The following is a 25,812-nucleotide window of genomic DNA, read 5'->3' on the forward strand; positions in this document are numbered from 1 at the left end:
CCAAGCATTTAATTTTGCATCCCTTGGGGTTTTGCACTGGCAATGCCCTAAGGAATGATACCATTGATAAAGTTGGGGTTTTTTTCATGAAGCTTACAAATAATCTTTTGCTGCACAGGAGGCAAAATGTGGGGAAAGGGTGCTGAGATGTTAACTGGTGTAGTACCAGGGAATCATGAATGAAATCCAAATTGCCTTGTGTCTGAAGGCTTCTGAGGGCACTGGGGAAACGTGAAAGGTGTTGCTGTTTGCAGTCAGGTCTTCACACTTAGCACCTTAGCTCCAATTCTAATTTTATGCTCTTACTTTGCTTGTTTTCAAACATTATCAGGCTCTACTGTTCCCAGGATGCTGGTTATAAATCACACCAAACCTTTGAATCCTTGAGTCCCTTTTCTCTATGACTATTCCTCCTCTGGGGTATGAAGTACATGAGTGTTACCTGCCCACCTGGAGCAGATCTGAGAAGTGCTGTGGTCTGCAGGAATTAGAGCTGGGTTGGAAGGCAGGAGGTGGCGAAATCTACTTCTGGCTCACAGGGCAGACTTAAGCAAGCTACTTCACCTTTCTGTTTCCTTTTTCTCCCCAAGGAAGTAAAGGGGGAAGAATGTTTCTCTGCCTGTCTCCAGGATGGGTGTTGGGCAGACAGTTGATTAAATCCCATCTGAATACAGGGCAGGAATGTTCTTCAGAGGCTGTTAATAGTGGCCTGGTACAACCACAGTGGTCTTTCTATGTTTTCCATGTGGTTGCTCTGTGTGGTGTGTGTGTGTGATCTGTACCTTCTGCGTTCCTGATATGTTTACCTGTGGCTCTGGAGAAGGAGATGTAGCAAAGGTCAGCCAGCTCCGTGCATTTTCACACAGAGGTCTCCAACCCCTGGGTTTCTGGTGGGGTGCCCTGGTGCTCTGAGGATGCTTCCATGCTTCAACGTGGTCAAAAGGCGTGTGCCCACTGAACACCAAAAAGTCACGGGAATCCTGGCTCTTGCTTTTGGCTTTTCTTCTGCAGTTTTATTTTATGAGCACCTTTCCTCCAGTTGGGGGAAAGGCTGGCAAGCAAACACCCTCTCACCTGCCAGCAAGGACCACACCTTGGCCTTCCTGAGAGTCATAGCAGTCAATAATTTATTGCAGGGAGTACAAATCTGTTTTCCAGCTCTGCTCAGGCAGCAACCAAAGAACTCAAACCAATTGGTGATAATGCCTGTTAGAGTAACCTCTGACCTGAGAGCAGCCGTTCTTAATAAAAGCCTACTAGTCTTTTTTTTTTCTTTTTTCTTTTTTTATTCCTTAAGTAGCACAGAAAACCTGTTGGTCCTTCAGTTTTGCTGTAGGAAGAAGTGATTGTTTTTCCATCCCTCAGATCAGGACCCAGGCTCGCATGGTGTTGCCATGGTGGTGTTCCATTCCTGGCAACAGGGGAAGGACAGGACCCTCATCCCTTGCCTGCTTGTTCTCATGTCCTTGCTACCAGAGGCTGTGCATTCCTGTTCTTCTGGTTCAGTTGTGTGACCAGGCTGGGCTTCAAAAATCGAATGAAAACCTGGAGTTGTGAAAATCCAGAGTTCAAAAGCTAAAACACAGTATTTTCTGCAAGAGGATTTTTCAAATTTCCAGTCTTTATGTTGCTGCTCTGGTTTAGAACATAGCCAATACATCTCTCTTGAGCAATAACTAGCTTTTAGAAATATTATTTAGTAAGAATCTTTTAAATTGAAGAAACTGATTTTTCTCCATTACTTAAAAAAAAAAAAAGCCCTAGGAAATATCCAAGCATGTGTTTCTTTAGGATCTTTTCTTTTTTCTGTCTTTTTCTTTTTTTTTTTTTTTTTTTTTTCCCTTTCAGCAAACCTGTAGGATTTCTTTTCTGTTTCAGTTCATAGGTCTTTGAGAAGATTGCTTCTTTCAGGGTGGGTGGGGAACTGTGTGAGTCAGCCTGCAAGACTTCAGCCCTAGCAATACTTGTGGAGGGAGGAGGAATTCCAGCTTCTGTTAATCCACTCTTTTCCAGCAGTATGCTCTCATGCACACTCATAACCTGGGATTAAACCTGGCCTTGCTCAGTGTCCTGGCTGGAAGCTTGATGGGAAGGAAGGGTTTGCATGATGGATGACCAAGTGCAGCCATGTGTCCTGGCATTTTCAGGGCAGATCACAACATGCCTGTAATGAGTCCTGAGTTAATTACCATGTTCACACCATCAGAGCTCGGGCCTGTCCCCAGAAGAGCCTGTAATGTAATGTGCTTGTTGTTTACAAGGCAGTGAAACAAGCTGATCAGAAACCTTTGAGCTCCCTGCCCTGTCTTCCGTGGAGTGAGCGTCAGCGCTTTAGGGAAAGGTAACAGCCAACAAGCTGTGGCTTCTGTGCAGGACAAGAGAAGCTCTGTGGGGGTAGAGAGGTCAGGCCAGGAGATCCTAACAATCTCTCCTCATCCCGTTGCGTCCAAATCCTGCCATTCTCTGGACTGCTTTAACCATCCTATCCCCTTCATTAGTGGTGGTTTTCCTTTTGTTATTTCACAGGGACTTAACAGTAGATTCTGCTATGCTGTACGATGTTCTCCCTGAATGCTTGTAAACGTGTTGTAAAGTCATAGTACATGAAAGCTTTCATACATTAGTGTAGTGGTTTGGTCTGTCTCTCCATGTCTTTCCCCTCCTGCTGTTTTTCTGTAGTTGTTTCTGTCATGGGAGTGGGGGAAAGAAAAAGGCTGGTTTTTGCCGCTCTAGAGCAGAAGAGTGGCTCTTGGGCATTATAAAACAGCATCATTGGAAGGATTTTGGCTGTATGTGGAAGACAAGTGCATGTTACCGTTCCTTCTTCCCAGCCTGATTTTGTATTTCTTTTTCCAAGAATCAATAAAGTAATTAAGATAAGTACAGGAATTTCTTCTCTCATAAATTAATCTGTAAAAGAGAATTTTGTATAAGCAATTCCAGTAACATAAAACACTCTTGACTAAAACTTTCTCAAAGCCAGACAAGGCCTATAATATTGCAAGAACATGACTTGAACATCACGTGTAAAACATGGAAATGATGGCATGGGTAAACCATGTACTTTTAGGATTTTGAAGGACCAAAATAAGCAAGAAAGTAGAACAGAGGGGGTGGTGGGCCATCTGAGCATCCCCCCCCAAGCTGGGGAGGCATAGCCATATAGTCCAGCTTTACTTGTTATCTGCCAAGAATGACTTGCTCTGAAGATGATTAAGGACCATTGTCTTAATAATAAATGGTTTCAGTTGAAATGGCTGATAAAATATTTTCCAGCTTCTGTGGAAGGATCTGTGAAGTTCTGCACTGAATAGTGCCGTCCATGTGGAGTTCATTTCAAGGAATTTCAGCCTTGCAGAGGTGAGAGATCTAGTCCAAACTAGTCATTTTATCTTGTACTGTAGGCTTCTCCAGAAAACATCATCTTAGAGAACAGGTGGGAGGAAGTTATTTGCCCTCTGGAGATGCTTATTTCTTTGGATTGTCTTCACAGGGAACCTAGACAATGCTAGCAGGGACTTGGATAACTAGCTGTTAGATCTGTAAAACTAGGTGGCATAAATTTGCCCTTGCAGCAGTAAATGGTGAAGTGATGGTTAAACTCCCCGTGGGGAAGGACCAAGACAGATGGGAATGTGCGCCCAAAACCGTTCTGGAATTTGAGTATGGCGAGGACACCTCTCATGTTGATTACTTTAAATGCAGTGGTTGTTTTGATATATGTGCTCATAACAGTAAGGATCTTTGTAGCAGCATCCAGGGTGCTGTCTGCTAGTGGAACTCTTGTGCTCTAGAGTGAGGAATTTGGTTAAATATACACACCACCAGATGATTATGTATGAGATTAAACTGGGGATAAAAATGACAGACTTCTCTCCATTTGCTCAAATAACAGAGATATAGTGACTGCTGTACAAGCTTGATAGTACTTTTTATTCCTTCTGGTATTGCTGTGGTACCTGGAATCCTTACCAAGGAGCAAAGTCCTGAGAATTATTTATGGATCTTCATAAATATGAAACACTTTCAGTTTCCTCTGCTTATTTTGCTGATATGACAAACTAAACTAACCAACCCCACTGAAACATTAACACTGCTTATGCAACACTTCACTCAGGCTTATTCCTCCTCTGTCTCCCATTGCCCATCTCCATTCTGATTACTTAGTCTGTGGACTTCATGGAGTTTTGTGTGACTCTTACGGAATGGGGAAAAGGGTCTCAGTCTGGAAAGTACTTAGATTTACATCATGGTAAGAATTATGTCAAGGGTCTTCCTTGTTCTTAGGTGGAAGAACACCTCTCTGAGTAGGAGGTGTGCCCGCTTTCATCTCCTTGCGGAAGTGACTGGACCAGCATCACACCCTTGGTTAGAACAGATACTCATCTGCAGCTGAAGTGAGTCACAGGAGCTTTAGGCTTTGAGGCTTCAGCGCCTGCCTCTGGACCTGTCCTTGGGCAGCACTGCTGCTTCACAAAGGGCTGGCTTCTCTCAAGGAGCCTTTGTGGGTTAAGATCCAATTTAGCATTTGCGAGGTTTTCACAAGTGATAGCACAGCCTGACAAACAGCATAGTGAATAAAAGGATGCAGTTTCCCTGCTGCAGTTCTCTGCCCTAGATGAGGTGCAGAGTCCAATTTTGAAGTTACTAGGTCCAAACCTTCTTTTGATCACTCACCTGTCAATACAGAAAAACTGAAGGTAACAGGATGTAGGCGATGTGTAAGACGTGCCACTGCCAAGTCTGGGCTTGTGAGTGCTGGTCCTGAGTGTGAATGGTAAAGAGCTTGCTTTATTTTAGCTCATAGTAGTGTCCTGCTTTCTGCTGCCCATAGCCATTGGATTTTTTTTGAAGTGGAATTTTGGCTGAAAACATGAAAAGTTTGAATAAATACTGAAATACGAGGCCAGTCTGTTCTCTTCAGTGCATTCCCCACTATCTCCATTGTATCTCCAGATATGTAATATTGCAGGCTGACTAGCCCTTTTCCTTCCCCCATGCCCCCTAATCCATCCAACCACATCCAGACTGCTACAACTCTGAAGTTTTCTGTTATTGTTTGGTTTGTTGGTTTTGGGGGCTTTTTTTTTTTTGAAATATGGACAAGTCCATACCTCAGTAACAAATGCCCTGACAGCCAGCCAACACAAGTATAGAGCCCTGGCTACTAGTTATTAATAATTTCTTGTAAACTATTTTTTACAACGTTCCCTCACTAGATCCACAGTTTAGAGAGCAACTGGATGTTAATCCAGTGAGCAGAAAGGGTGCAGAGAAGCTGCTGCAGCCTTTGACCAGCAAGGAGCAGTCCTGATAGCATCTGTTGTGCAAGGATAAGGACTGGAAATGACAAGGCCAGTTTTGGAACAACGGTATCCGTGTTTCTCTACCCTTGAGGACGAGGAGGACAAGTGCCTACATGTGTTGGATTTTGTTAGCTGGATCCAGTTGCTGTGTTGAGTTAATGAAGGTCATGCTATTCTGTGGAATGCTGGGAAAGCAGGAGAAGCTGAAACCGAGCTGGCCCATCCCCAGGCAAACTGGTTTTAACCAGGAAAAAGTCAGAGAATGCGAAGAAACTTCTTGTACATCACCTCAGGCGGTTATGTATTCTGTTTCCTAGTTACATTTTTTTTTTCCTGGTATCAATTCCAAAACAAACAAATGGAGAGAGAGAGAGAGAGAAGGGAGAAAGAGAAAAGCATTCCTTAAAATAACCCTTTAACATCTTGGGCCAAATTCTCTTCTACTCGGGCCTGAAGTTGCCGGCTGTCTGTGCTGATATTGGTATGGAGCACCCCAGATCTGTGCTGCAGTGGTTGTAAAATGAAACACTGATCCCTCTTTCTTCACTGAGTAGTGTCATAGAACTGTGGCACCACAGTAAATAACAGCATAGATGAGTAGGCAGTGCAGGTACAGACCTCCTGACAGACCTTTCTGCTGTCTCACCTTTTCTTTACATTGGGTAAAACAGCACTGGGCAGGAAGAGACCCTGGCACTGTATAGGATCTGTAGGCACAAGCTTTGATGTTCTAGCAGTAGCTTGGGTATTTAGAAGTAGTTGTTCAGCTCTAGTGTTTCATATTGGGCTTACTGGGAGAAATGACATGGTCAAAGGGCTGTTCCCAGAGTGCTGCAGTTTGCTGCCCTGCCTTGGGAATGCTGAAACCTCGGGTTCCAGGACTGACTGCACATTTTCACTTCACTGGGGCATTTGCATTGCATGATTGTCATACTGCAATGCTTGAATAAACCTTCTTTTTTTGTCTGTGGGTGAGCACATCCACTTCCACTCCTACTCTGTGTTATTCTAGTCTTTCAGCTAACTTTTGCGTCCAGAAAGTTAGGGAGTTGATGATGCCCCACTTTGGAACTGACCATTTGATCTGCTTGAGAGCAAAAGTAGAAGACATTTCTCAACTTCCCTGCACCGCTGCCCTCTGTGTCATCCTGTTTCGAGCTCCTCTATACAGCTCTTAAAGTGCTATATAAGGTTCTGAAAAGTATCACGTTGCTTGGCTGGGTGCTGGAGGCAGGAGGGCACACAGTCTCTTTGGCGTGCTCCAGCAGCCAGTGGAAACAAGGGTAAGCCAGCTCGTGTACATCTTAGCTTTGGCAGGGATGATCAGAGCCGTAGCTCAGCAAGAAATCAGCATTCCCTCTGCAAGTGAAAGGTCAGGAATGCAGAAAGCTCACTGCCTTTTTAAGAAGGTTGAAAGTTTTGAAATTTTGCCCTCCATTTTTTTTTTTCCAAAAAGAGAACAAGTAGGAGGATAACAGTCCCATTTTCTGGTGTGTGTTTGGCTGAGATTGTGTCATCTAATCTGTTTAAGAAATGGTCACATGTAATATTTTGAAAAATTGGTAACCTCTGGGTCAAATCCATTCCATTCAGCCCTGCTGTTTGCTTGATGATTGACCAGTGGCCAGGGATGTTTGGTATCCAGCTGACATCCATGTCCTTTCCTAAATTCTCCCGCCAACAATTAAATGTACAGTAGAAACAAAAGCTATCAGCAGATATTTCCTCATTAAAACCTGTGCTGCTGGGCTCAGGGCAGACCGATGAGTTCAGGCTGCTGTGATGTTTTTCAATCAAGGACATCCAAACCCAAGCTAAGAAAAGAGCAGAGCTTCACCAGCAGCAGCACGTGTCTGCTCTTATGTATGTGTGTGTGTGTACCTCTTCTATCCAGAAACACTGGCACAAATGCACTGTTATCAGTCTTGCTGTGAGAGTGGGTGGGAAACTATTTAGAGCAGCTTTTTCCCACTGGAAGCCTTTGGTGTCTAGAAATCAAAGCTCTCTGCAGATGTGTGTGAGTCTTGATGAGATCTAAATTGAGAATTCTAAAATCCAGATGGAATTTGTGATGAAAACAGATGCGTGATCAACACCCTTGCCAGCTTAGAAGGCAGAAGCTGCAGCAGTGCCACGGAGAGCTTGGGCTCCGTCAGCCTGAGTAAGTGCTCGGAGTGTCTGGCAGACACCAAAGGGAGGTAGAGGTTCTTCCTTCCACCTGAATCGAGGTCTGCTTCATCTTCAAGACTTTCACAATGTCAGCCTTGATACTTTGTGTTCATGCAACCCCTCTTTAAAGCTGGTTCTCATCATGTTGTTTATAGAGCATAAAATGGATTGAATAGCAGATATTTGATAAGATTTTGTTACCTGTCTCTTCAAGAAGGTGCTACTTTAGCAGATGTTGTTTCTTCTTCTTCTTTCCAAATTACTATTAATTACCTATTTTGCCTTAAATCATCCAGATTCTGTGTGCTTTAATCAATGGATTCTCTTTGCAATATAAGAAAAAACTACTGTAGTGACACTAGATAATTTCCTTTCTTAGTACGGTATCCAGCCATACTTTTAACATTGGAAATGAGTCATGGCATCAATAGCATGTGATGTGGTCTTTGTGAAAGACATCTCAACTGGCGTGGGGTCATATTATAAGGCATCAGCCTTAGAAATTTCTTCCCATTCACTCGAACAATTTCTCTTTTGTGCAAACATATGCAAAGTCCTGCCTGCCTTTCTCTTCCTTGCAGCCTGTGTTAAACTTCAGTTGTCACTTGGATTTATGTTCCAAGCTTTTCTTCATCAAATTTGTTGAACCCAATAGTAGATAATTTAAAGGCTGTACAGAGATATTTTTTCTGAAGGGCTCATAAAAGAGGCAGACTGCTACTTCTAGCTTGAGCCAAAATATATGGTGTGAAGATTGTGCAAGTTTCTTTGCAAGCAGATGTATCTTGTCCGTGACAGAGAAGGCACTGGCTTTACAAATGCTGGGAGTCCTGTAAGCACTCTATGTCACCCTGAATTAGGATTTGTTTCTGCTTTCATTGACTTCAGCGCGTGAACATTAATCTCCAACTTTAATCAATTTATTGTCTCTGAACCCCCATAAGATAAAGAATTACAACCTCTATTTTGTAGATGAACTGAGTTGCAAAGAGATTTAGATTCCTGTTTAAACATGTGTTTAGGCACCTAAGGATGCAACTAGATGCCAAGTAAGATTTATGAAAGTGTCTTAACTGATCTTGGGTGGAAGTTTAGAGCCCAGAGAAGTGAAGAGGTTTATAAATTCAGCAAGGTACCGGAGTCTCTATAGCAGTCTTGTACTGACTTCCCTGGTCTCACCTGTGTCTGGGAGCAGAGCTAGAGCCAAACCCAGGGTTGTACCAGGTAGACAGGAAGTGCAGTAGAAGAGCTGGGTCCTTGAAGAGCCTCTGCCCTGTGCCTGGGGACAGCACTGCTCACACAGACACACACAGCCTTTCCGTTTGTTCCCAGCCTTGTCATTCCATCGGCTTCCCCCTTCCCACCTCACGGTAATTTTCAGATGAATTGTTTCCAGGCACAGCAGAGGGTGCAGCTTCAGGACCATGGAGGTGTAGTGGCTGCAGAGCTCCTTTGTCCCTGTTGTGCCTGGGCAGCCAGTAAAGGCTTCTGAATTAGCCATCTGTGCTGAAGAATGGGATAGGAGGCTTAGCTGTATCACTCTCCAAAATATTATGTAATTGTCATGGTATAGTTAAGAATGTACAGATGTTTCAAATGTTTGCCTTTTTATTTCTTTAATTTAAAAATATTTATTTAAATATTTCAGAATATTCAGAAATTCTTTAATTTAAATGAGTTCAATGCTTTCTTATCTCCTGATGTGAAAGACTGACCTGATACTCGTTTGCATCCTTAGAGCCTGCTGGGAACGAGCTTGTTGTGAAAACCGCTAGGTGGAAATGACAAATAATAAATTCATTGAAAAAGGCAGCTTGTAAGCAGGACCAGAATGAAGTTTGAGTCAAGTTAGATGAAAATGTTGGGGGAGAAAAAGCTTCAGCAACACTGAAATGGCTTTTGATGTTTGAAAGTAGAAAACATTTCCATGTTTGTTTCAAAATTATGTATTTCAGCTCACAACGGCCAGCACTTGAAAGGGGGAGGTGACACAACTTCAGAAACGTTTTATTTTCATTTTGCCCAAACAAATGTCTTGAGTCAACTCAAATGATTTTCATAGCAAATGAAACACTTCTGTTTGTTTGACCCATATGATTATTTCTTTGTGTTTGGTAGTCACTGCAAAAACTCTGTTTTCTTTATGTCTCCTACCAGAACTGATAGTTGGAGACTGGAATATTCCACCTCCGTGTGTGCGGGGTGCAGCTGCCTGAAATAAATCTCCAAGCTTTAAACATCTCAGGCTCTGCCTCATGGTAGATGCTTTATTCTTACCCTAGAGTGAGAATCCCCTGTTGATGGTATCTTTAAGGAAGCTGCTGATCCCAAAGCCCTAGGCCAGAAACCTGGCAACAGAGTAGTAACAAGGCATTGTTATATGAGCAAGTCACTTTCTGCAAAGAGTCTTTAGCATATATGCAGGAATAAAGGTGGTTATGAATGTTCCAGAACTTTAAAGGAAGTCAGTGGACTCACTGTGCACTTGCAAGCAGATAAATGAAGCATGGCACGGGATATATAAAATTATATGTCCCACCTGGGAGCACACACACCGCCTTCCTGAACCCCTCAGATCAGATGTGGCACAGGGGTAGTTGAATCTAACACGGCTGTGACCACAGCCTTCACAACTAGAACTGTGCAGGTACATACACTTGATGAGAATGTGACAAGGGAAAATTGAATGTAAAGTCTGCTAGACAGCCAATAAATTTTCTTTATATCTTTATCTTTTCCTTGCTTGGCAATTATTTCAGCAGGTGCTGAACTACTTTCTGCCTGCTGTAAACGAGGGGAGTCAAACGACCTGCTGTAAATTCTTGGTATTTCCTGTACTTATGAGAAGACATAATCGTCTGAAGAACTTGTATATTTAGTGTGGATTAAGGTGATTTTTTTAAATAATGCTTTTTTTTTTTAAAGCCCAGGATTGGTCATAACTAGTGTTAGGTTGCTTAGTACTATATAACTGAGATGTGTTCATATTGTCACCGAATAGGTAACAATCTATTTTTTAAATAGTAAGGTAGAGTTGCTGCTCAGGTCCTTCTACATTATTTGTTGTAATTCAGTCGCCAGTTAATGACAGCATATCGCTATTAGGTTATAGCCCTCCCAGGGTATGGTTTTTAGAACCGTAAAGCAAGAGTTGCAGGGTTTCAGGGGTTGATTACAGAGAGGTTTATTGTTCTTTCTTACACTTGAATCTGCTAGGTAAGTTAGAACAGCCAAGTAGGAGACCTGGAATAGCAATGACGTGCAGTTAAACACTGAAAAATCCCTACCTCTTCTACAGAGTAGAGCTATGAAAGTATTGCTTATTGTACATTAGTATTCTGTATTTGTTACCTGCAGAGCTACTACAGGCAGTAGTTTGAGCCGGCTGTACCATTTGCGACTTCATGCTACAGCGTTTTCGCTTGCCTGCACAGTTGACCCGATCCTGTATGTCATCAGGGAGGAGATGTTTAACTTGTGACACTGCTAATCCTTTCCTGAAGGCTTTTCGTTCTTCCTGCACGTTGTCCTTTCATTGCTTTTGTGAGCTAGAATATGCTTGCTCAGCCCACTGATGAATTCATGTAATTACCTATGGATGTACCGAAGTCCTGTTGACTTTAACATTAAAGATCAGTGATTGCTTAAGTATTGCACTGAATCAGGACCCCCTAGGCGTTTTCACATGCACAGGCTAACTTGGGAATTGGTGCACCGTATTGTAGTCCTCCACTGCTGGAATGGAGAGCAGGCTGGGGACACTCCTGCATCACCGGCTGCACACAGGGACAGCCGGGAGCACAGCAGCCAACAGGGTGCTCATCTCTCCTAGGAAAACCTGCAGTCCACACAAGAGGGATACATGGAAACAAATTGTGATGTTAGACAAGTTCGGAGTGTGTATTTGGTTAATGCAGTTCTAGAAAGTTGGTCTGTGTGCAGTGGGAGTTACACAAAGGCACATGTCCCTGCAAATAATCTGCATCCTGGTGCCACTGTGTGTGTAGTGTGTACCTCTGCAGAAACTCCCTTTGCAGGAGCTCTGGGGTACAGAGTCCTTCCTGGCTCAGCCAAGTTCTCATGCAAGGGTAGGGGTGATTTGTATGTGCCCCTCATAAATGTACTTGTCTCCACGGGGTTTTTTTGCTGATATAAATGCAGCTAATGAATGCATTGTGATAGTGCTGTGTTTTACAAGGAATATTTCAGTACAGTCAAGCCCGAAGAGTCTGGACTGAGCTTGGTATTTGGAGGCATCAAGCCTTCAGAGAACATGATTGTCCTCAGCTGGAATCACTGGCATTCCTGGGAATCACATCTAGTTACAAAAAACCTTAGGTCTCCAGTTCATATTTTGTTCCAACCCAGTAGACACATTATATATTCCCTCTAGGGGCTCATTTGTGATCCTTTCTGATAGAGTTTGCACTCGCAGTAGTGCTTGCCCTTTAACAGGAGGGGAGGTGTTGCTGTTAGAGCAGTTCCAGGCTGGGCTTCTGCTGTGGCATTGCTTTCCCAGGCTGGTGATGGAGGAGTGGACATTTGCTTTCTCCATCCCTTCAGAAGCCATCCGTGCTGCTTCCTCAGTGCTTTGATATTCTGCCAGCTGAGGGAGGGAAGAGCCATTTATAAATATTTCTGGTAATACAGTAAGTACTCGCACATGTTTTGCTCACTCATTTTCCGTATCCAGAAATCTATCCGACCAGAATCAGTTCACTCTCTTTTATTAGCAGAAATAGATCCACAACAATTAAAATTGATTTAAAAAAAAAAAAAAAGGAAAGAAAAAAAGAGAAGCAGCAGCAAGCACATCATATTGACTGTGTGTATATTCACACTGGCTTCCAATCCATGGATAATTACCCCTCAGAGATTGTGTGCTATGTACAGTATGATGATGGAATTATGCACTTTAAAGCGCTTTAGTGAGCCTCTTAGGATGCCAATTTCTTTCCCCTTTTCTTTTTTTTTTTTTTTTTTTTCCTTCTTTTCATTGCAGCGAATAATGATTTTTAAATGCACATGACCTGTCCTCAAAACCAAAGTAAGGCACGTCAGTGATGTTTTGTCTCTGGGTCTGACTTTTCTTGAACTGACACAGTAGAAGTGTACCCATGAGATGAAGTTGCATGGTCAGGGGATCTCTTGGGATTGCTGATCCTCATTAGTTGAGGGGAAAGGCAAGTGGAACTTAAAAGTTACTCATTCGGCTTGGCAGCAGGTACCCAAATTGCAATTCCTGCAAGGAAGGAGAGCTTGAAAGAGGCTGTGGGTACAAATCCATAAGAAAACAGGCTTTGTTACTGTGGCTGATTGTGGATCACCTGACCTGAACACTAAGAACCAGGGCTGGTGGTTTCTCTGACCTCTTTGTCAGAGCCAGTTCAACTGTTTTGATTTGCAGTTTCACACACACTCACAAAATTAAATATTGTCTATACATTTCAGCCTAACTTGTTTTTGGCAAAGTGATAAGCAAGTGAAAAACAGGGCCTCATCGTAGGAAGTGTCAAGCCATCTTAATTTTAGGCAGAAATACCAGCTCCTCCTAGAGGAAAAGAGCCAGTCCATAAATAGCTCCCAACAGATCCTTTACCCAAGCAGACAAAAGGGTGTGACGTGCAGGAGTTGCTGCTAATGCCAAATTTCATCTTTCCACTGGGAATGTGTCACCTGGGTTTGAGTTTGTCTAAGGTGTAACTTGGTGTTCAGGCAGGATTGTTCATTGATACTCAGCGAACAGCTCCCTAGATCCTTGGCAGCTCTTGGGAGAACATCTCCAAAGGCACTGCCGAAGGAGTTGAAAGGGGAGGTACCTACTGAAACACAGCCATAAGGACTGAGGTTGCAGGGCTGCTGGACTCCATGTTCCGGGACTGTGGCTGCATTTACAGATTTTTATCTTTTGTTGACATCTTTAATAAGTGTTTGGTAACAGCAAGTGGTGCTGCATCCTGTTCCACCAGCCAGGACCAGTGAGCTGTTGTGTTAAAGGGAGGGCTCCCAAACACAGCTTATTGCCCAAAAAGAGTCTTTTTAACTGGGACTATAGCAGCTGTGAGGTCCCCACAGCTGCCCCACTCCTGTTCAAGGATGAATGAAGGCAGGCCTGGAAGTACTCCCAGGAGTAGGTTGGTGTGTACAAGCCAGCTCTCTCCTGCCATCCCACCTTTCTCAAGGCCCTGTGTCCCAGGAGGTGCAGTGTCCCTGCTGTCCCCCTGTGACCCAGGCTGCAGAAGCAAGAACTCGTTCCGCCACCTGTCAGAGCCTGTGTGCAGGAGTGGTTGGACATGTAGCTCCCATAGAGTAGTTGAGTTTATGGAACATGTTTGGGAAAGGCCTGAGGAAGTATCAGATGCTTCAGTGTACGCAGCTGTAATGTCTCTAACTTCCTGGCTCCTCTGGATAATGGTGAATGGTGCTCAAAGCCACTCACAGCACCTTTCTGTGTGGTTGCTGATGGCCTCAGCTCCTCAGCAGCCTGACCTATTCCAGCTTGGCATTCAGTCCTGCAGTCCCTGCTCTGTCTGGGCACAGCAGTCTATGAGGGATCTGCTCAGGGCTCCTGGGTGCTCTGGTGAAAACGGGGTGGGGGCTTTCTGTGTCAGTGGGCAATAGGAGAAGATGTGCCTGTTTGTGTCCGTATTGTTATTGTTTTAATCTAACTTGGGGAGTCATTCCTTACTTGTTAGAGATGTAAATTTTAGGTACCTAATTATGTGTTTTACTTGCCAACTCTCTCCAGTCCCTTTCTTCCATGATCCCACCACCCTCTTCCCTTCTTATTCCCTTAAATATGTGTAGATGATGAATAGCAAATCTTCTCATAGAATTCTTCAGGAATATTTAGTGTAGGGTTTTGCTTTTGTTTGCTTTTCTGGTGACTTGGAGATGGCATGGTGAGAAAAGAAACATGTGAGCTAAACCTGTTGGTTTGAACATTGTGTCAGAAAATATCCATAAATTGCAAGTTACTACACAGATGTATAGATTTAATGAGACTGTGTAATGCCATTTATTTATGCTAAAGAATCTGACACATACGGTACTGAAAAAAGTTAATACTCTAAGAGTTATTTTATATTTTTCCATTGCCATCTGTCACTGCCTACATAATAATGATACAGGTGAAAGCCTAGCACTGCTTTAAAAAAAATCAGAATGAATAGTCATTTAAATGTCTTGCTGCTTTAATAGCTGGTGTGTTTTAAGTTGTGGGAAGGAGGCAACAGAGATACCCTCCCCCCATCTTTAGTATATTAAAATTTGGGTTTAAACAGATTTGGATTCTTGAAGTGACTTATGAAAATTGAAAATGATTATAAACTCTACTGTCCTTTAAATTTGGGAAAGCTGAGGGACTAAACCAGATGCTGCCATTTTTATAACATACCATAAGTGGCTCTTGGAGTAGCCCTTTCATGTTCATCTTCAGATGTGGGTGAATTTTTGTGCTCTAAGTTCTGCCTTAATGGGCTGAACTCAGTACTGCTGGGGTCTCTGAACTGTGAGTAGGTATTTCCAGGTCCCTAAATCCTTGTCCTCATTTGCCATCTCAAATAATTAAAAAAAAAATAAACCAAGGAAGGACATACAATTTTTTTTTTTAGCTGCCTCAGGTAAAAATACATGTCTCAAAGCAGCACCATGCTGGCAGAAGTCAGCATTTACAAAGATACTGGCTTTTAAGAGTTCTCCTTCAACATTGTGTAGTCACATTGTGGTTAGGCAAAGCTGCTTTCCCTTTTATTTCTTTTAGTCACGCAAGGGTCCAGCCCGGCAGTGACTGTGAGGTGCATGGGGAGAAGTCCCTGCGCTCGGGCGTTTGCAGTGATCCAGGGCTGCGAATGGACCTGGGGACCTGCCTGTTGCTTTGCAGCAGCCACCTGCCTCCCAGGGTGCAGACAAGGCTTTGGCTCAAACAAATAAATGAAACAGGTTTTGTTGTTCATCTCCTTTTTACAATATAGTGACAAAGACAGAAAATATTTTTGTGGCAGGTGCTTATCCACAATTTTCTATGGGTTGATGAGTTGGGGAGGTGCCTTATTTAGAGGAGGAGGACATGGCTAGGTCAGGTTGCATTAAGATGATTTAGAGTTTATATAATGAGAAATAAATAAAACTTTTCCTGAAAGCTATGAATGATGTGTAACTTGGTAATGAAAACCTTTCACTGATGTAAGATAATGTCTTTAATGGTAAAAATGCCAGAAAATGAAGCAAAATCCAAACCCAGAGAAGTGATTCCATTGGCTTCAAACAATTTCTGCAGGTGTATTTTCAAATATAGTGCAGATGCCTAATGGAAAGTTCCTTATAAATGAAATAATTTTTACTGTTATAATTACTACCCTTTGCGTATGCTGGAAAGCATTTTAGGAAGTCCTGCACTTTTTAAGAAGCAGAGATGACAATGAGTGAGCAATAAGGTTTTGGTCTCTTCAAATGGATGTTATCAATCACTTTATTTTTGTTTATAAGGGATGATCCATATATAGCTGTAGTTTGTCAGCATTCTCCATTACAAACTTCTAGTTTTGGTACCATATAGAGCTCTCAGCAGCCTCTTAGCAAATCCGCTTGGGGTGAATGTTGTGTCACTTCTCAATGAGTGTATGTTTCTTCTGCTCCCTTATTAGAATCTGAACCGCGCTTAAAAATAAAGAAGTGATCATGGTTTAATGTTTTGAGAGACAGAGTGTTTCACTACAGGACTGAGCCTTTATTTTTCCTCCTCTCTCTGCTTTTCCATGTGCATCAGAAATAGCTCTACTGAAGTAAAAAAGAGCTGTGGTAGGAGAGGAGGCTGTCAGCATTTAATGTACATGTTAGAGACAGTAAGAGACTCGCTTTAGGTCGGCAAGGGAAAGGCCGTGGGAGACCACCCACAGCACCAGACCTGCCTCTTGCACTGCACAGTGACTGTGACGTGAACTTCACAACGGAAAGGGCCCTGGAGAACACCTGCTGAGCACCACCACCCCAGCATCACCTGCCCCTTGGAAACAAGCAGGAAATCATTCACACGAAGGCAGAGAGTCCCAGTGGCTGCGGCGTGCGGGAGGAGAGAGCGGGGGAGCACAAGGGCTGGGCAGGTCTTGTGTAAAGTCAAGAGTTTGCCAGATGACATTTGTCCAGAAAACTGTGTCTCGTGCAACAGCAAAAGGAGAGGAAAAAGAAAAATCCTGCTGCCTCTCACCCTCTCAAAACAGCAAAAAAAAAAAAAAGTAGCAAAACAAATAAAGATAGATCCACCAATTGCTCCTAGTTTGACCTTAGGGAAAAATCCATGAGTCCAGGACTATCATCTGAGTTAGCTTGAGCATCTGTAGAGGGGACAGCAACTAGGAGCAGAGACCTGCTGTGTTCCCTCATTTTGCATCGGGGTCAGGTTTGGCCCTGCAAAAGGGTAGGGGGAATGGGAAAGAGAAACTCCTCCTTGCACCTATTGGGAATTGGTATTATGTTAAGCACAGTATTTGTTGCACCATAATTACTTTGTAAGTACAGGCAAAAAGGGAGGGGGAGGCTGGGTCATCAGGAGTACTTTTCCTACCCTGGGATATGAATACATGACTCTCGCTTGTGTAAGTGCCACTTGCGTAGATGCATTTGTGGGTGAAATTTGGCCTGAGGTCTTTCTGGAGAGGAATCTTGCGACACTGAGCAATCATATATATTCAATTAGGAGTTCATACTCTTGCCAGATGGAAGTATGCAGCATGGGTGACTTGTGGAGAGCAAACAGTCATGCCTGAAGGCTGGGCATCTGGGGCAGATTCTGGTCTAGATACTGCCATCCTTACACCAAGGCACCCCTTACTCAATGTCCCAGCTTTTGGACTTCAGCAGGAATTTCACTGAATGTGACCTTGTGGGAGACTGGAAGGATTGCTGGCTCAAAACATTTCTGGCATGCATGTCATTGAAACCATCAAAATTGGGCCCCATGATAGAAATGAGATCTCAGCTCTTAATGGTGCTCTTGCTGGGGTGCTGTTTGCTTAAATCAGAGCCCTTCCAACTGTAGCTGTGGTCTTTTCAGCTTCATATTTGCGTGAGCTTGTATGGCCATTTGAGCATGAAAGTTGTTTCACAGGTTTCAGTGCTGCAGTCTTCATTCCTTGTGTCTGGACCTGGAGAGCTGGGTTGGGAGAAGCTACCTGGTGATTTAGAACCATTGCTGCTGAAAGCGTGCAGTGACATCTGGGGTGCTGCTGTTTGTTGTGATGTTGTGATGGCACAGTACGCCTGGTCAGGGGCATGATCCAGCTTAAAAGGGTTGATTTTTCTTAGGAAGATCAGTTTTCAACCAGACTGGTGTAGCACCCAGTTTCATGAGCAGTGGTGCCAGTATAAAAGATGGAAGGGGTGGGGATTGAGGGAGGATGGTAACCACAGTTTGTGTCAGCTAAAACCTGACTGAAGCTTGGCTTAGCTATGCAACAGCATCCTAATTTAAACTAAACTTGGGTGTAACAGACCTGTTAGTCTACACTTACTGCATACACCACCTCCAGAAGATATGAAATAAGTCTTCTGTTGCATTTAGTGAGAGTTTAAATTGACTTCAGAGGTAGCAGGCTTAAACTGAGATTCTTCAATGTGAAAACTAAAAATTTCTAAGGATCCCTAAATAAGCCGATCAGTTCTCACTGAATTTCTGGCGCATTAACCACCTCCTTGTGGGCTTGAAGAATCCCGTTTGTGGCATGCAGAAGAGGACTCGGCATAAAGTTTCTAAAACGTTCTTTTCTCCTTTTTATTAGTTGTGAACTATTTGGTTTGATTTAACTGTTCTGAATGGACAGAACCCTGTGGAGGTCACTCATGACAAGATGGTATCACCATCTAAGATTCTCCCTGTCTCGGTGGCCAAAAGCTAAATCTTTGGAGCTTGCAATAAACAAACTTGACACCCAGCATTGAGAATGTCCTTGATAGGACGTTTTGGTACTTGAGAAAAGAGTTAAGTAATTTCCCTCTTTTGCAGGTGACATTTACCCTCATTTGTTCCATCCAGATTCAGCTTTGCTTCTCTCTAAGCCTCCAGAAAGCTTCAATCTACTGTGAAAGCAAAACTGCCTCCCTTGAAATACACCTTCCTAACCCTCAATTGGAACATCTTCCGTTTCAGTGTTGGTAGGACAGTGTTGCCCCCAGGTGCCATTGAAGAGACATCTTCCTTTATCCTGAGCAGCAGATGCGCTCAGGAGACCTCACTGTGTATTCCTCAGCATCACAGCTTTGGAGTGATACCTGCTCCTCAGAAGAAGGGGTGACCCGTTCGTTTCTCAGAAACTAGACAGTATTTGCTAACGCTATTTGCTTTTTAATGTCAACCTGTTAGCTAAGTACTTTGTGGCTATGAGGTGACAACAGAGCCGATTCCATGGCCGGTTCTGCCGCTGCTTGGCTGGTGTTCTCACCCCTTGTGTGTTTGCCTTTTTAAAAAGGGAGGCCTTGCTGGTGCTCCCTTGTTTACACATTTAATAGCTCACAATTAAGCTGAAATGAACTTGAAAAGTGTCATTAACTAAGACCCAAATTCTACCAGCAACAAGAAACTCAAAGATTAAGTTTTCTTTCACCCAAGACTATTTTGTACTATTTTGGGACGAAAGTATGTTTGAACATGCATTAAAGTCTCACTACACTTCTGGAGTGATGTAAACACCCTCTTGAAGGACCCATTTTGCTACCCGAGTGCTCTCAGACTGAACAAGAGCCAGCGATCATTGTTTCCAACTTCTGGCATTCCTTACCTTGAACTTTCGAAATCCATCAAGACAGAAGAGTTCTCCCCCTACTCCTTTAATTTTCATCTTATGAAACACTCATAGGTTTGCCATTCCAGTTCTTAAAATTAACTGTATTACACTCACCCTTGCTCTGAGTGCTTTTGTCAGTGTAGAAACAGGGAGTTTAATAATATAGGGACATACCACCTCCAGGGCTTGTGATGTGTAAGAATTGGGTTCAAAACCTGTTAGAAACTGGGTTATTTTCTATTTGTCTGTAGCTGCCAATTAGCAATGTCATTAATCCACTGCCTAGAAGAAGTGCATGATTAAAATAGATGGTGCCACTGACCACTGACAGGATGATATGCACAAGGCTGTGCTGTAGCTGCCTGTCATTGTGCTGCTGTAGTTAGGGCTCAGCCTCATTTTCCAGAGGGAGGTAACAATTTCGTAATATCTTTGCATCCGGGTGTAAAGACAGACTCATCATCTGGGCTTTGAATGATGCTTTTTGTTGTGTTCTGGACAGGGAACATGGAGCAGACCCTGGGATTGCTGTTGCCCTACCTGGCACCCACTCTCAGGCCATTTTGGTTAGAGAATGCATTCTGTCTGTGAACGTCCTTCGCTCTGTTCGCCCACAGAGCCATCCAAGGCTCCTCGGGGGCGGCAGGTTTGAATTTTGCCTCCTCAAGGATGAGCATCTGAGGCTGGGCCAAAGTTTTGTTTCCTGCTGGTGAGAGAAGGACGATGGGGGAAGAGGCGTGGGAGGCCTTGAGGGGTCTGGCTTGACTTGCTGCTGCTCCGGGGGCAGCAGGAAGGGGCTGGTGGTGCGTGGCTGCTGCCAGGAAAGGCCGGCCTCCAGCTGGAGACCACAAACCCTCAGTGACAGTGGCCAGCCTGGCTTTCCAAGGCCACAGATAAAATAAGCATTGACCTAGGACAGCAGACAGTGGAGGAGACAGAGGGGCACAGTCCTTCTGCTTTCTCCCTGGTGTGTTGAACAGGAGGAATTTTGTTCCTTAGTGGAAATTGCACTCTTGTTTGCTTGCTTAAGAAAAAGATGTCCAGTGCTTTAATTTACACTCCACCTGGGGATCAAACCTCTCAGCAAGACCAGAAGGGTTTTTTCCCCCCAGATCTCACTTTTGAGGGAAAAACTTCTGTGACAGAGGATGAAATACCAGGAATAGTTTTTTTAGGTGGACCTTCCAGCCTCTGGTTTGTAGCCACACTAATTTGTGGGTGAAGGGAATATTTTTGTACTGAAAAGTTCCCAAGAAACCGTTAACCAGGGAATTGGAGTTTAATTGGCACTTACGAGACATTAACAATAATTGTATTCAACTTGGCCACTCAGGATAAAGTGTGATTCAGGATGAGCTGGTTGGTGCGCTGAGCAAAAAAAACCCCCACCAAACCCAAAAAAATAAAAATGAAAAAGAAGGCAACATTAATGTATGGAGTTGCAAATATGTGCCATTAGCTTCGTATTCACAGGTAGAAGCTTTTGTGGTCCTTGTCTTTTGTTTTTCCCCACAAGATATTCTGCTGGACTGGAAAAAGTAGAAGGAACATGTATTAACTGGAGGGAAATTATTTTACTTCAAGTTCATGCTTTTGCAGTGAGCTGGATTACAATTTTATCCCTGCTCTCTCTTTTGCTGTCTTTTTTTGTTTAGGAATGTCCCAAAAACTTTAAAAAAACCTCAATAAAATCCATTTATTTATTTATGCTTTTACCAAGCACATGAACAAGAAAGGCAGGGGAACACGGGGTGAAATTTGATATGGAGCCTTGTGTATGATGCAGGATAGCCATCAACATCCCTTGAACATTTCTTGTGCTTCCTGAGTGCTGTAGGTGAAAACAATGACAGTGCCACTGCTAAATGATTGCAGCTTCTGAGGCTGGCTGAGAACAGAGAAAACAAACTGTATGCAATTTAAGCGCCTGTTTGTATGCAAGCTACCACACAGCCTAATATATACACCCGTATGATGTAAGGCAGTGGAGATGACCTGATTAGCAGAGCCCTCACAACAGGCAGAGGAGATCCCTGCTCCCCTCCTTGGAGACCTGCGGTTGGTCCCAGCTGGAGGAAACCTTTCTGCAGCTACCAGAGGGTTTCTGAAAATGGCAGTGGCAGTGCTCCGTGTGCATGAAGGTGAGGGAAGGAGAAAGAGCAAACAGCCTGCACAGCTCTATAGAATAGCTGGGATTTTTTGAAGGATGCAGCATGAATTCCTTGGGCTTTGTGAGCTCTGTGTGCCAGGGTTGCAGAGCGCTCTGTGTGTGTGGGGAGGCTGTGCTTCAGCAAATGGCTCATGTCGTTTGGTTGTGCTGCTTATCCTGTTGGATGAAAGCATCATTCAGCAGAAAGAAGTGCTAGGGGAAGGAAGATAAAGTAAGTGGTCTTCCCGTTTGTAAGCTCTCACAGCCTTGTTCTCCTGTGTGCTGAGCAGGCAGAGCTCCACAGCTGTGAATGGGAAGTTGTGGTGCTCAGCACTAATTGCACTCAAGTGTTCATTATTCCAAATCAGAGAAACAGACAAAAATTTATATATGTGAGAAGACGCATAAGACCCAAGACTTTCTCTCTTGTGAGTACATGTAAATATGCACAATTGGGATGTGGCTTTTGGATATTTTGTGCAGTACTGTGCCAGGACAGCACGCAGGCTCGTGGCAGCAACCTGGGGTTTTAGGTGAGGAGCACAGGGCAGTATTTCTGGCTCTGCTGTAGCTACTTGTGTGGCCGAGTGTATTAAATCCTGCTCCTAAAGCCAGCAAACCATTTCTTCGGGCTTCATTCTCAGACTTGCTGAATACCCCAAAAGGCTGCTATTATTACAGGGAACTGCCATTCCTTAGCTCTGAAAGTGGGCTGTCTGTAAATCACCAGTGTGTGCTTTCCATGGGGAGGTGGATCTGGGACCTCAGCTCTCTCTCTGTCAGCCCACGGAGCTGCCAGAGCTCCTGCTCTTCCTCCTTTCTGCTCAGCTCCACCACAAGGGTAGATCCTCCCGGTCAGAAGGCTGTTGGCTGTGCCACTTGGGCTCGGCACCAGGGCAGGATGGCTTCCCATGGCTTCTCTTGCTGCTATGGTGGGGCCAGTCCCCTCCTGCTCCCCGTGCAAACTGCCTTCTCTTGACCTGTTTCCATTCCAGGGCACTACCTGGGGCCATGTCCTGGTTGACCTCTCAGTCTGGGCTGTTTTTCACTCTTTCAAGAACAATAAGTGCATCTCTGTGGCAACAAAAATATTAATTCCCTACTATAAGTGATGCACTCAAATATTTTGTAGTTACAGACCATTTGGATGGCAGTGCCTGTGCTGATACCAGTCTGCTGTGATCTGATCCAGCAGTGTCCTTGCTCTGGATGGGCTTTGCCGTAATAGTACTTTCTTTTCATTCCTTAGCTCCCATTAATGCCTTGATGAGTAGTGAAAGATGTTTCAACGGTTTTTTGATTAAAAAGAAACATCTTACCATTGCTTGGTCTCTGGTGCCTTTACCCTGTTCATTATGCTTTCCTTGGGAGTAAAGCAGTGATTTAGAGTTGCAACGTCAAACATCAGTCTCTGAACCCTGTGTTTTCTGGGAAGAGGAAGAAAGAAGGATGAAGGAAGAAGTCTAAATAGTAGGGTTTTTTCTGCTGACATTTCCAGGCCAGCTGTTTGAAACTCTCAGTGATGCCTCACAATGTTTACTTACAGCTCTGTCATTGGGTTCCTGGGTGGGCACCCCTTGGCAGTTGCCAGTGAGCACATCTGGCCAGAGTTAGGTGACATTGGGCAGGCCCAGGGCACAGATTTGTGCTCCAGATCCGCTGCTGTCACTGGCACTTGTGCCAATGGCCTTAGTACAGAGGTCAAAGACTGCTTAGATATGGAGGCTGAATCACCTCCTTGTTAAGCCCCTCAGCAGGATCAAGGCTTAGGGAAGCAGACACGTGGGCTTGCCTTCTGGCTGACACTGTGGATGGAGGCTGTGATTCTGGGACAGGCCTTTTGGCAGGTTGGACCAGTTCTTGAGGCATCAAAATGGGGGCATCTGGTCATTAAAACACCCCTGCACTGACACCCCTTTGTGGAAAAGCCTGGTACATTTGTTTCCTTTAAAGGCTTGCTGATCCCGCAAGCTCTCGATGGTTAGAGGAGGTTTATTCTGTCACCTGAGGATCACAGAAATCAGCAGTGAGCCTGTCAGTCTCACCAGGCAAATGTGAAAAGTCTTCAACTGCACGTATTTCACTTGCAAATATAAATAATCCAGCAGTGTAGATCTCACTGCAGCCCTGTTTGCCTTGGCAGTGTCCCATTGACATGAATCAGAAGGTGGGAGCAAAAAAGTACTGGAGGCTCATCCAGAGACTGGTCTCCCCTCCATCGGGGAACCTGTCCATGCAGGCAGGGTGATTTGGAGATTACTGGCACAGCCCACAAGCCTGGCTTCACTAGATCTTTGCATTTGGAACAATCCTGCTTTGTTTCCTTGTGCTGTGCCTTTGGGAACCCTGCCTCTCGGGGCACTGGGCAGGAGAGGCCTGGAAGGAGCAACTCTGGCTTTGTCCTTTGCTCCTGTGGCTTTGGCTCCTTGAGAAGAACGTAACTCTCGTGGTTCAAGCTGAGAAGCAGGAGGTCAGTTCTTAATCCTGCTGCATCTCTGCAACTTTTGGCAGTTGTCTGGATCACGCTGTACCTGAGTTCTTAAGCTTTAAAATAGGGATAGAAATTAGGAATTGAAAAAAAACCTCAAACCAAGGGCTTAAAGGACTAAGCCGTTGTAACTTGTGATGCCATCACCACCGTGAGGCTCTCACGATGGTTTGAGCTTCAAGGCTGTGATGTAATATTGATAACAGTAAAAAGTTTATCATGCTGTTAGTTGGGAACTTAGAAAATACATGGGTTTAATTTTAATTTTTTAATTTTTTTTTTTTAATTTCAGCAAATTCAGTAAAGCTAGAAATGCAAAGTGATGAGGAATTTGACAGGAAGCCCCTGATTCATGAAGATATTATCAGAGCTCACGATGAAGGAAGCAGCCTGGAAGAGCCCTTCATTGGGAGTAACGAGATGGTGGATAACAGAAAGATCCAGGAGCTATCAAGCGAGGGAGGAATCCGGCTTCCGAATGGTAAACTGAAATGTGACGTCTGTGGCATGGTTTGCATTGGGCCCAATGTGCTAATGGTACATAAAAGGAGCCACACTGGTAAGCAGCTGAAAGAAAATCTGTGGCAATGTTGATGTTACCTGACAACTCTTCTCTCTTCCCTTTTCATTCTTGGGGTAGCAGGAGGCTGGGGAGGGGAAAAATGGGCTTTGTTGGTTTTTGTTTCTGTTCCTGCTTTCCCCATTCTGGTGATGCTCTCTTTCTGGCAAGCATAGTGCTTCCTTTACTTTGATTTCCAGCCTTTTGTTCTTAAAAACAGCACAAAAGTCTGGAAATAGCTTTTCTTACTCTTCTTGACTGGAGCAAGATGGTGGGAGTCATTCTCTGGCATGGGGGGGACAGGGTGGGTGGGTCGTGTTGTTCGTGTGTGTGCATGTGCAAAGCTTTTGAACCTTTAAGGGGAGTCTTAGATGTTCTTCCATTGGAGGTGCTCACAGGTGGACAAGACCAGCAGCTTCCTGGGGATCTCACACTTCTTTTGGAAGTGGCTGGGCCTGGGATGAGCAAACCCTGCAGGGGACACTCATTACCCAGCGATCCTGATGCCAGGGTGGGCTTGCTGCTCACTGTGTGACAGCTCCCTCAGGGAAACCTCAGCTGAACCACCCACCTGGCTTCCCCACACCATCTCAATACCATTCTGGAGGTAGCTTTCAGTGCTTGGTCCCTCCCAGAAATTGTATTTTTACTACCATTTAGAGTCCCAAACAGCTTATCAGTCTTGTGAGTTTGAGAATTTAAGAGGCAGAGGGAACCTCTGCAATACGCTGATTGGGTGGGTCTTTGTGGATTGAAAAATGAGGCCTTGAGCTTAAACCAGGGTAATTTCAGGGGATTTATGGCTAATATGGTAAAATGGTGTGCCCAGGAAGCTGATACTCACTCCCCTGTGCTGCCCGCTCCTCAGGTGGGAGCAATAGTCACCTCCAACAGAAGTACAGGTGGTGGCAGAAGATGATGCTCTCTTGTCTTGCAGCCGTCTACCTTTGATTCAAAAAAGCACTTAAGCTTGTGCTTAACTTTTATGAGATTTGAGCACACATAAGTCACCTGAAGGGCTTCAATATAAGCTTAACTTCAGATGCACACTTAAATCTTACAAAGGTTAAGCACAGGTTTTTGTGGTGGAGCTTCAGCGGGTGTTTGTTCTTCATATTATTTGGACAAAGTGAAAGATATTTTGCTTTTTATCTTTGCTATTATTTAATGGGGTGAGAGACTCACACTGACTGAGATCTGTGAAGATATAAAAAGAAAAGTGGAGTTTTAGAGTAGAGTAAGAAAGACTGTGTAATCCCTTTGTAAACCTGGTAGTTTGCAGTCAGGTAGTGTGCTCTTGATGGGCAAGAGATCAATAGAATTTCTGTACAGAGGAATAATAAATATATATTGCATAGTTAATC

At 44.0% G+C, this 25,812-nt stretch overlaps 1 protein-coding gene across 4 annotated transcripts in view; it reads left to right on the forward strand.

Moving 5' to 3' along the window:
• IKZF2 (IKAROS family zinc finger 2) overlaps nucleotides 1–25,812 on the forward strand; it is a gene marked incomplete at its 5' end in the record, with an annotated part of 105,765 nt that overhangs the window by 34,325 nt on the left and 45,628 nt on the right. For 2 of the 4 annotated variants that reach the window (XM_082284739.1, XM_082284737.1), the window contains one exon: nucleotides 24,182–24,448. In XM_082284739.1, the coding sequence (XP_082140865.1) occupies nucleotides 24,182–24,448 (267 nt within the window). The remainder of the gene's footprint in view (nucleotides 1–24,181; nucleotides 24,449–25,812) is intronic. The other 2 variants (XM_082284736.1, XM_082284738.1) reach the window with 1 other exon arrangement.

Source organism: Coloeus monedula (genome assembly GCF_965178545.1).
Source record: "Coloeus monedula genome assembly, chromosome: 7".
NCBI classification, from domain to species: Eukaryota; Metazoa; Chordata; class Aves; order Passeriformes; family Corvidae; genus Coloeus; species Coloeus monedula.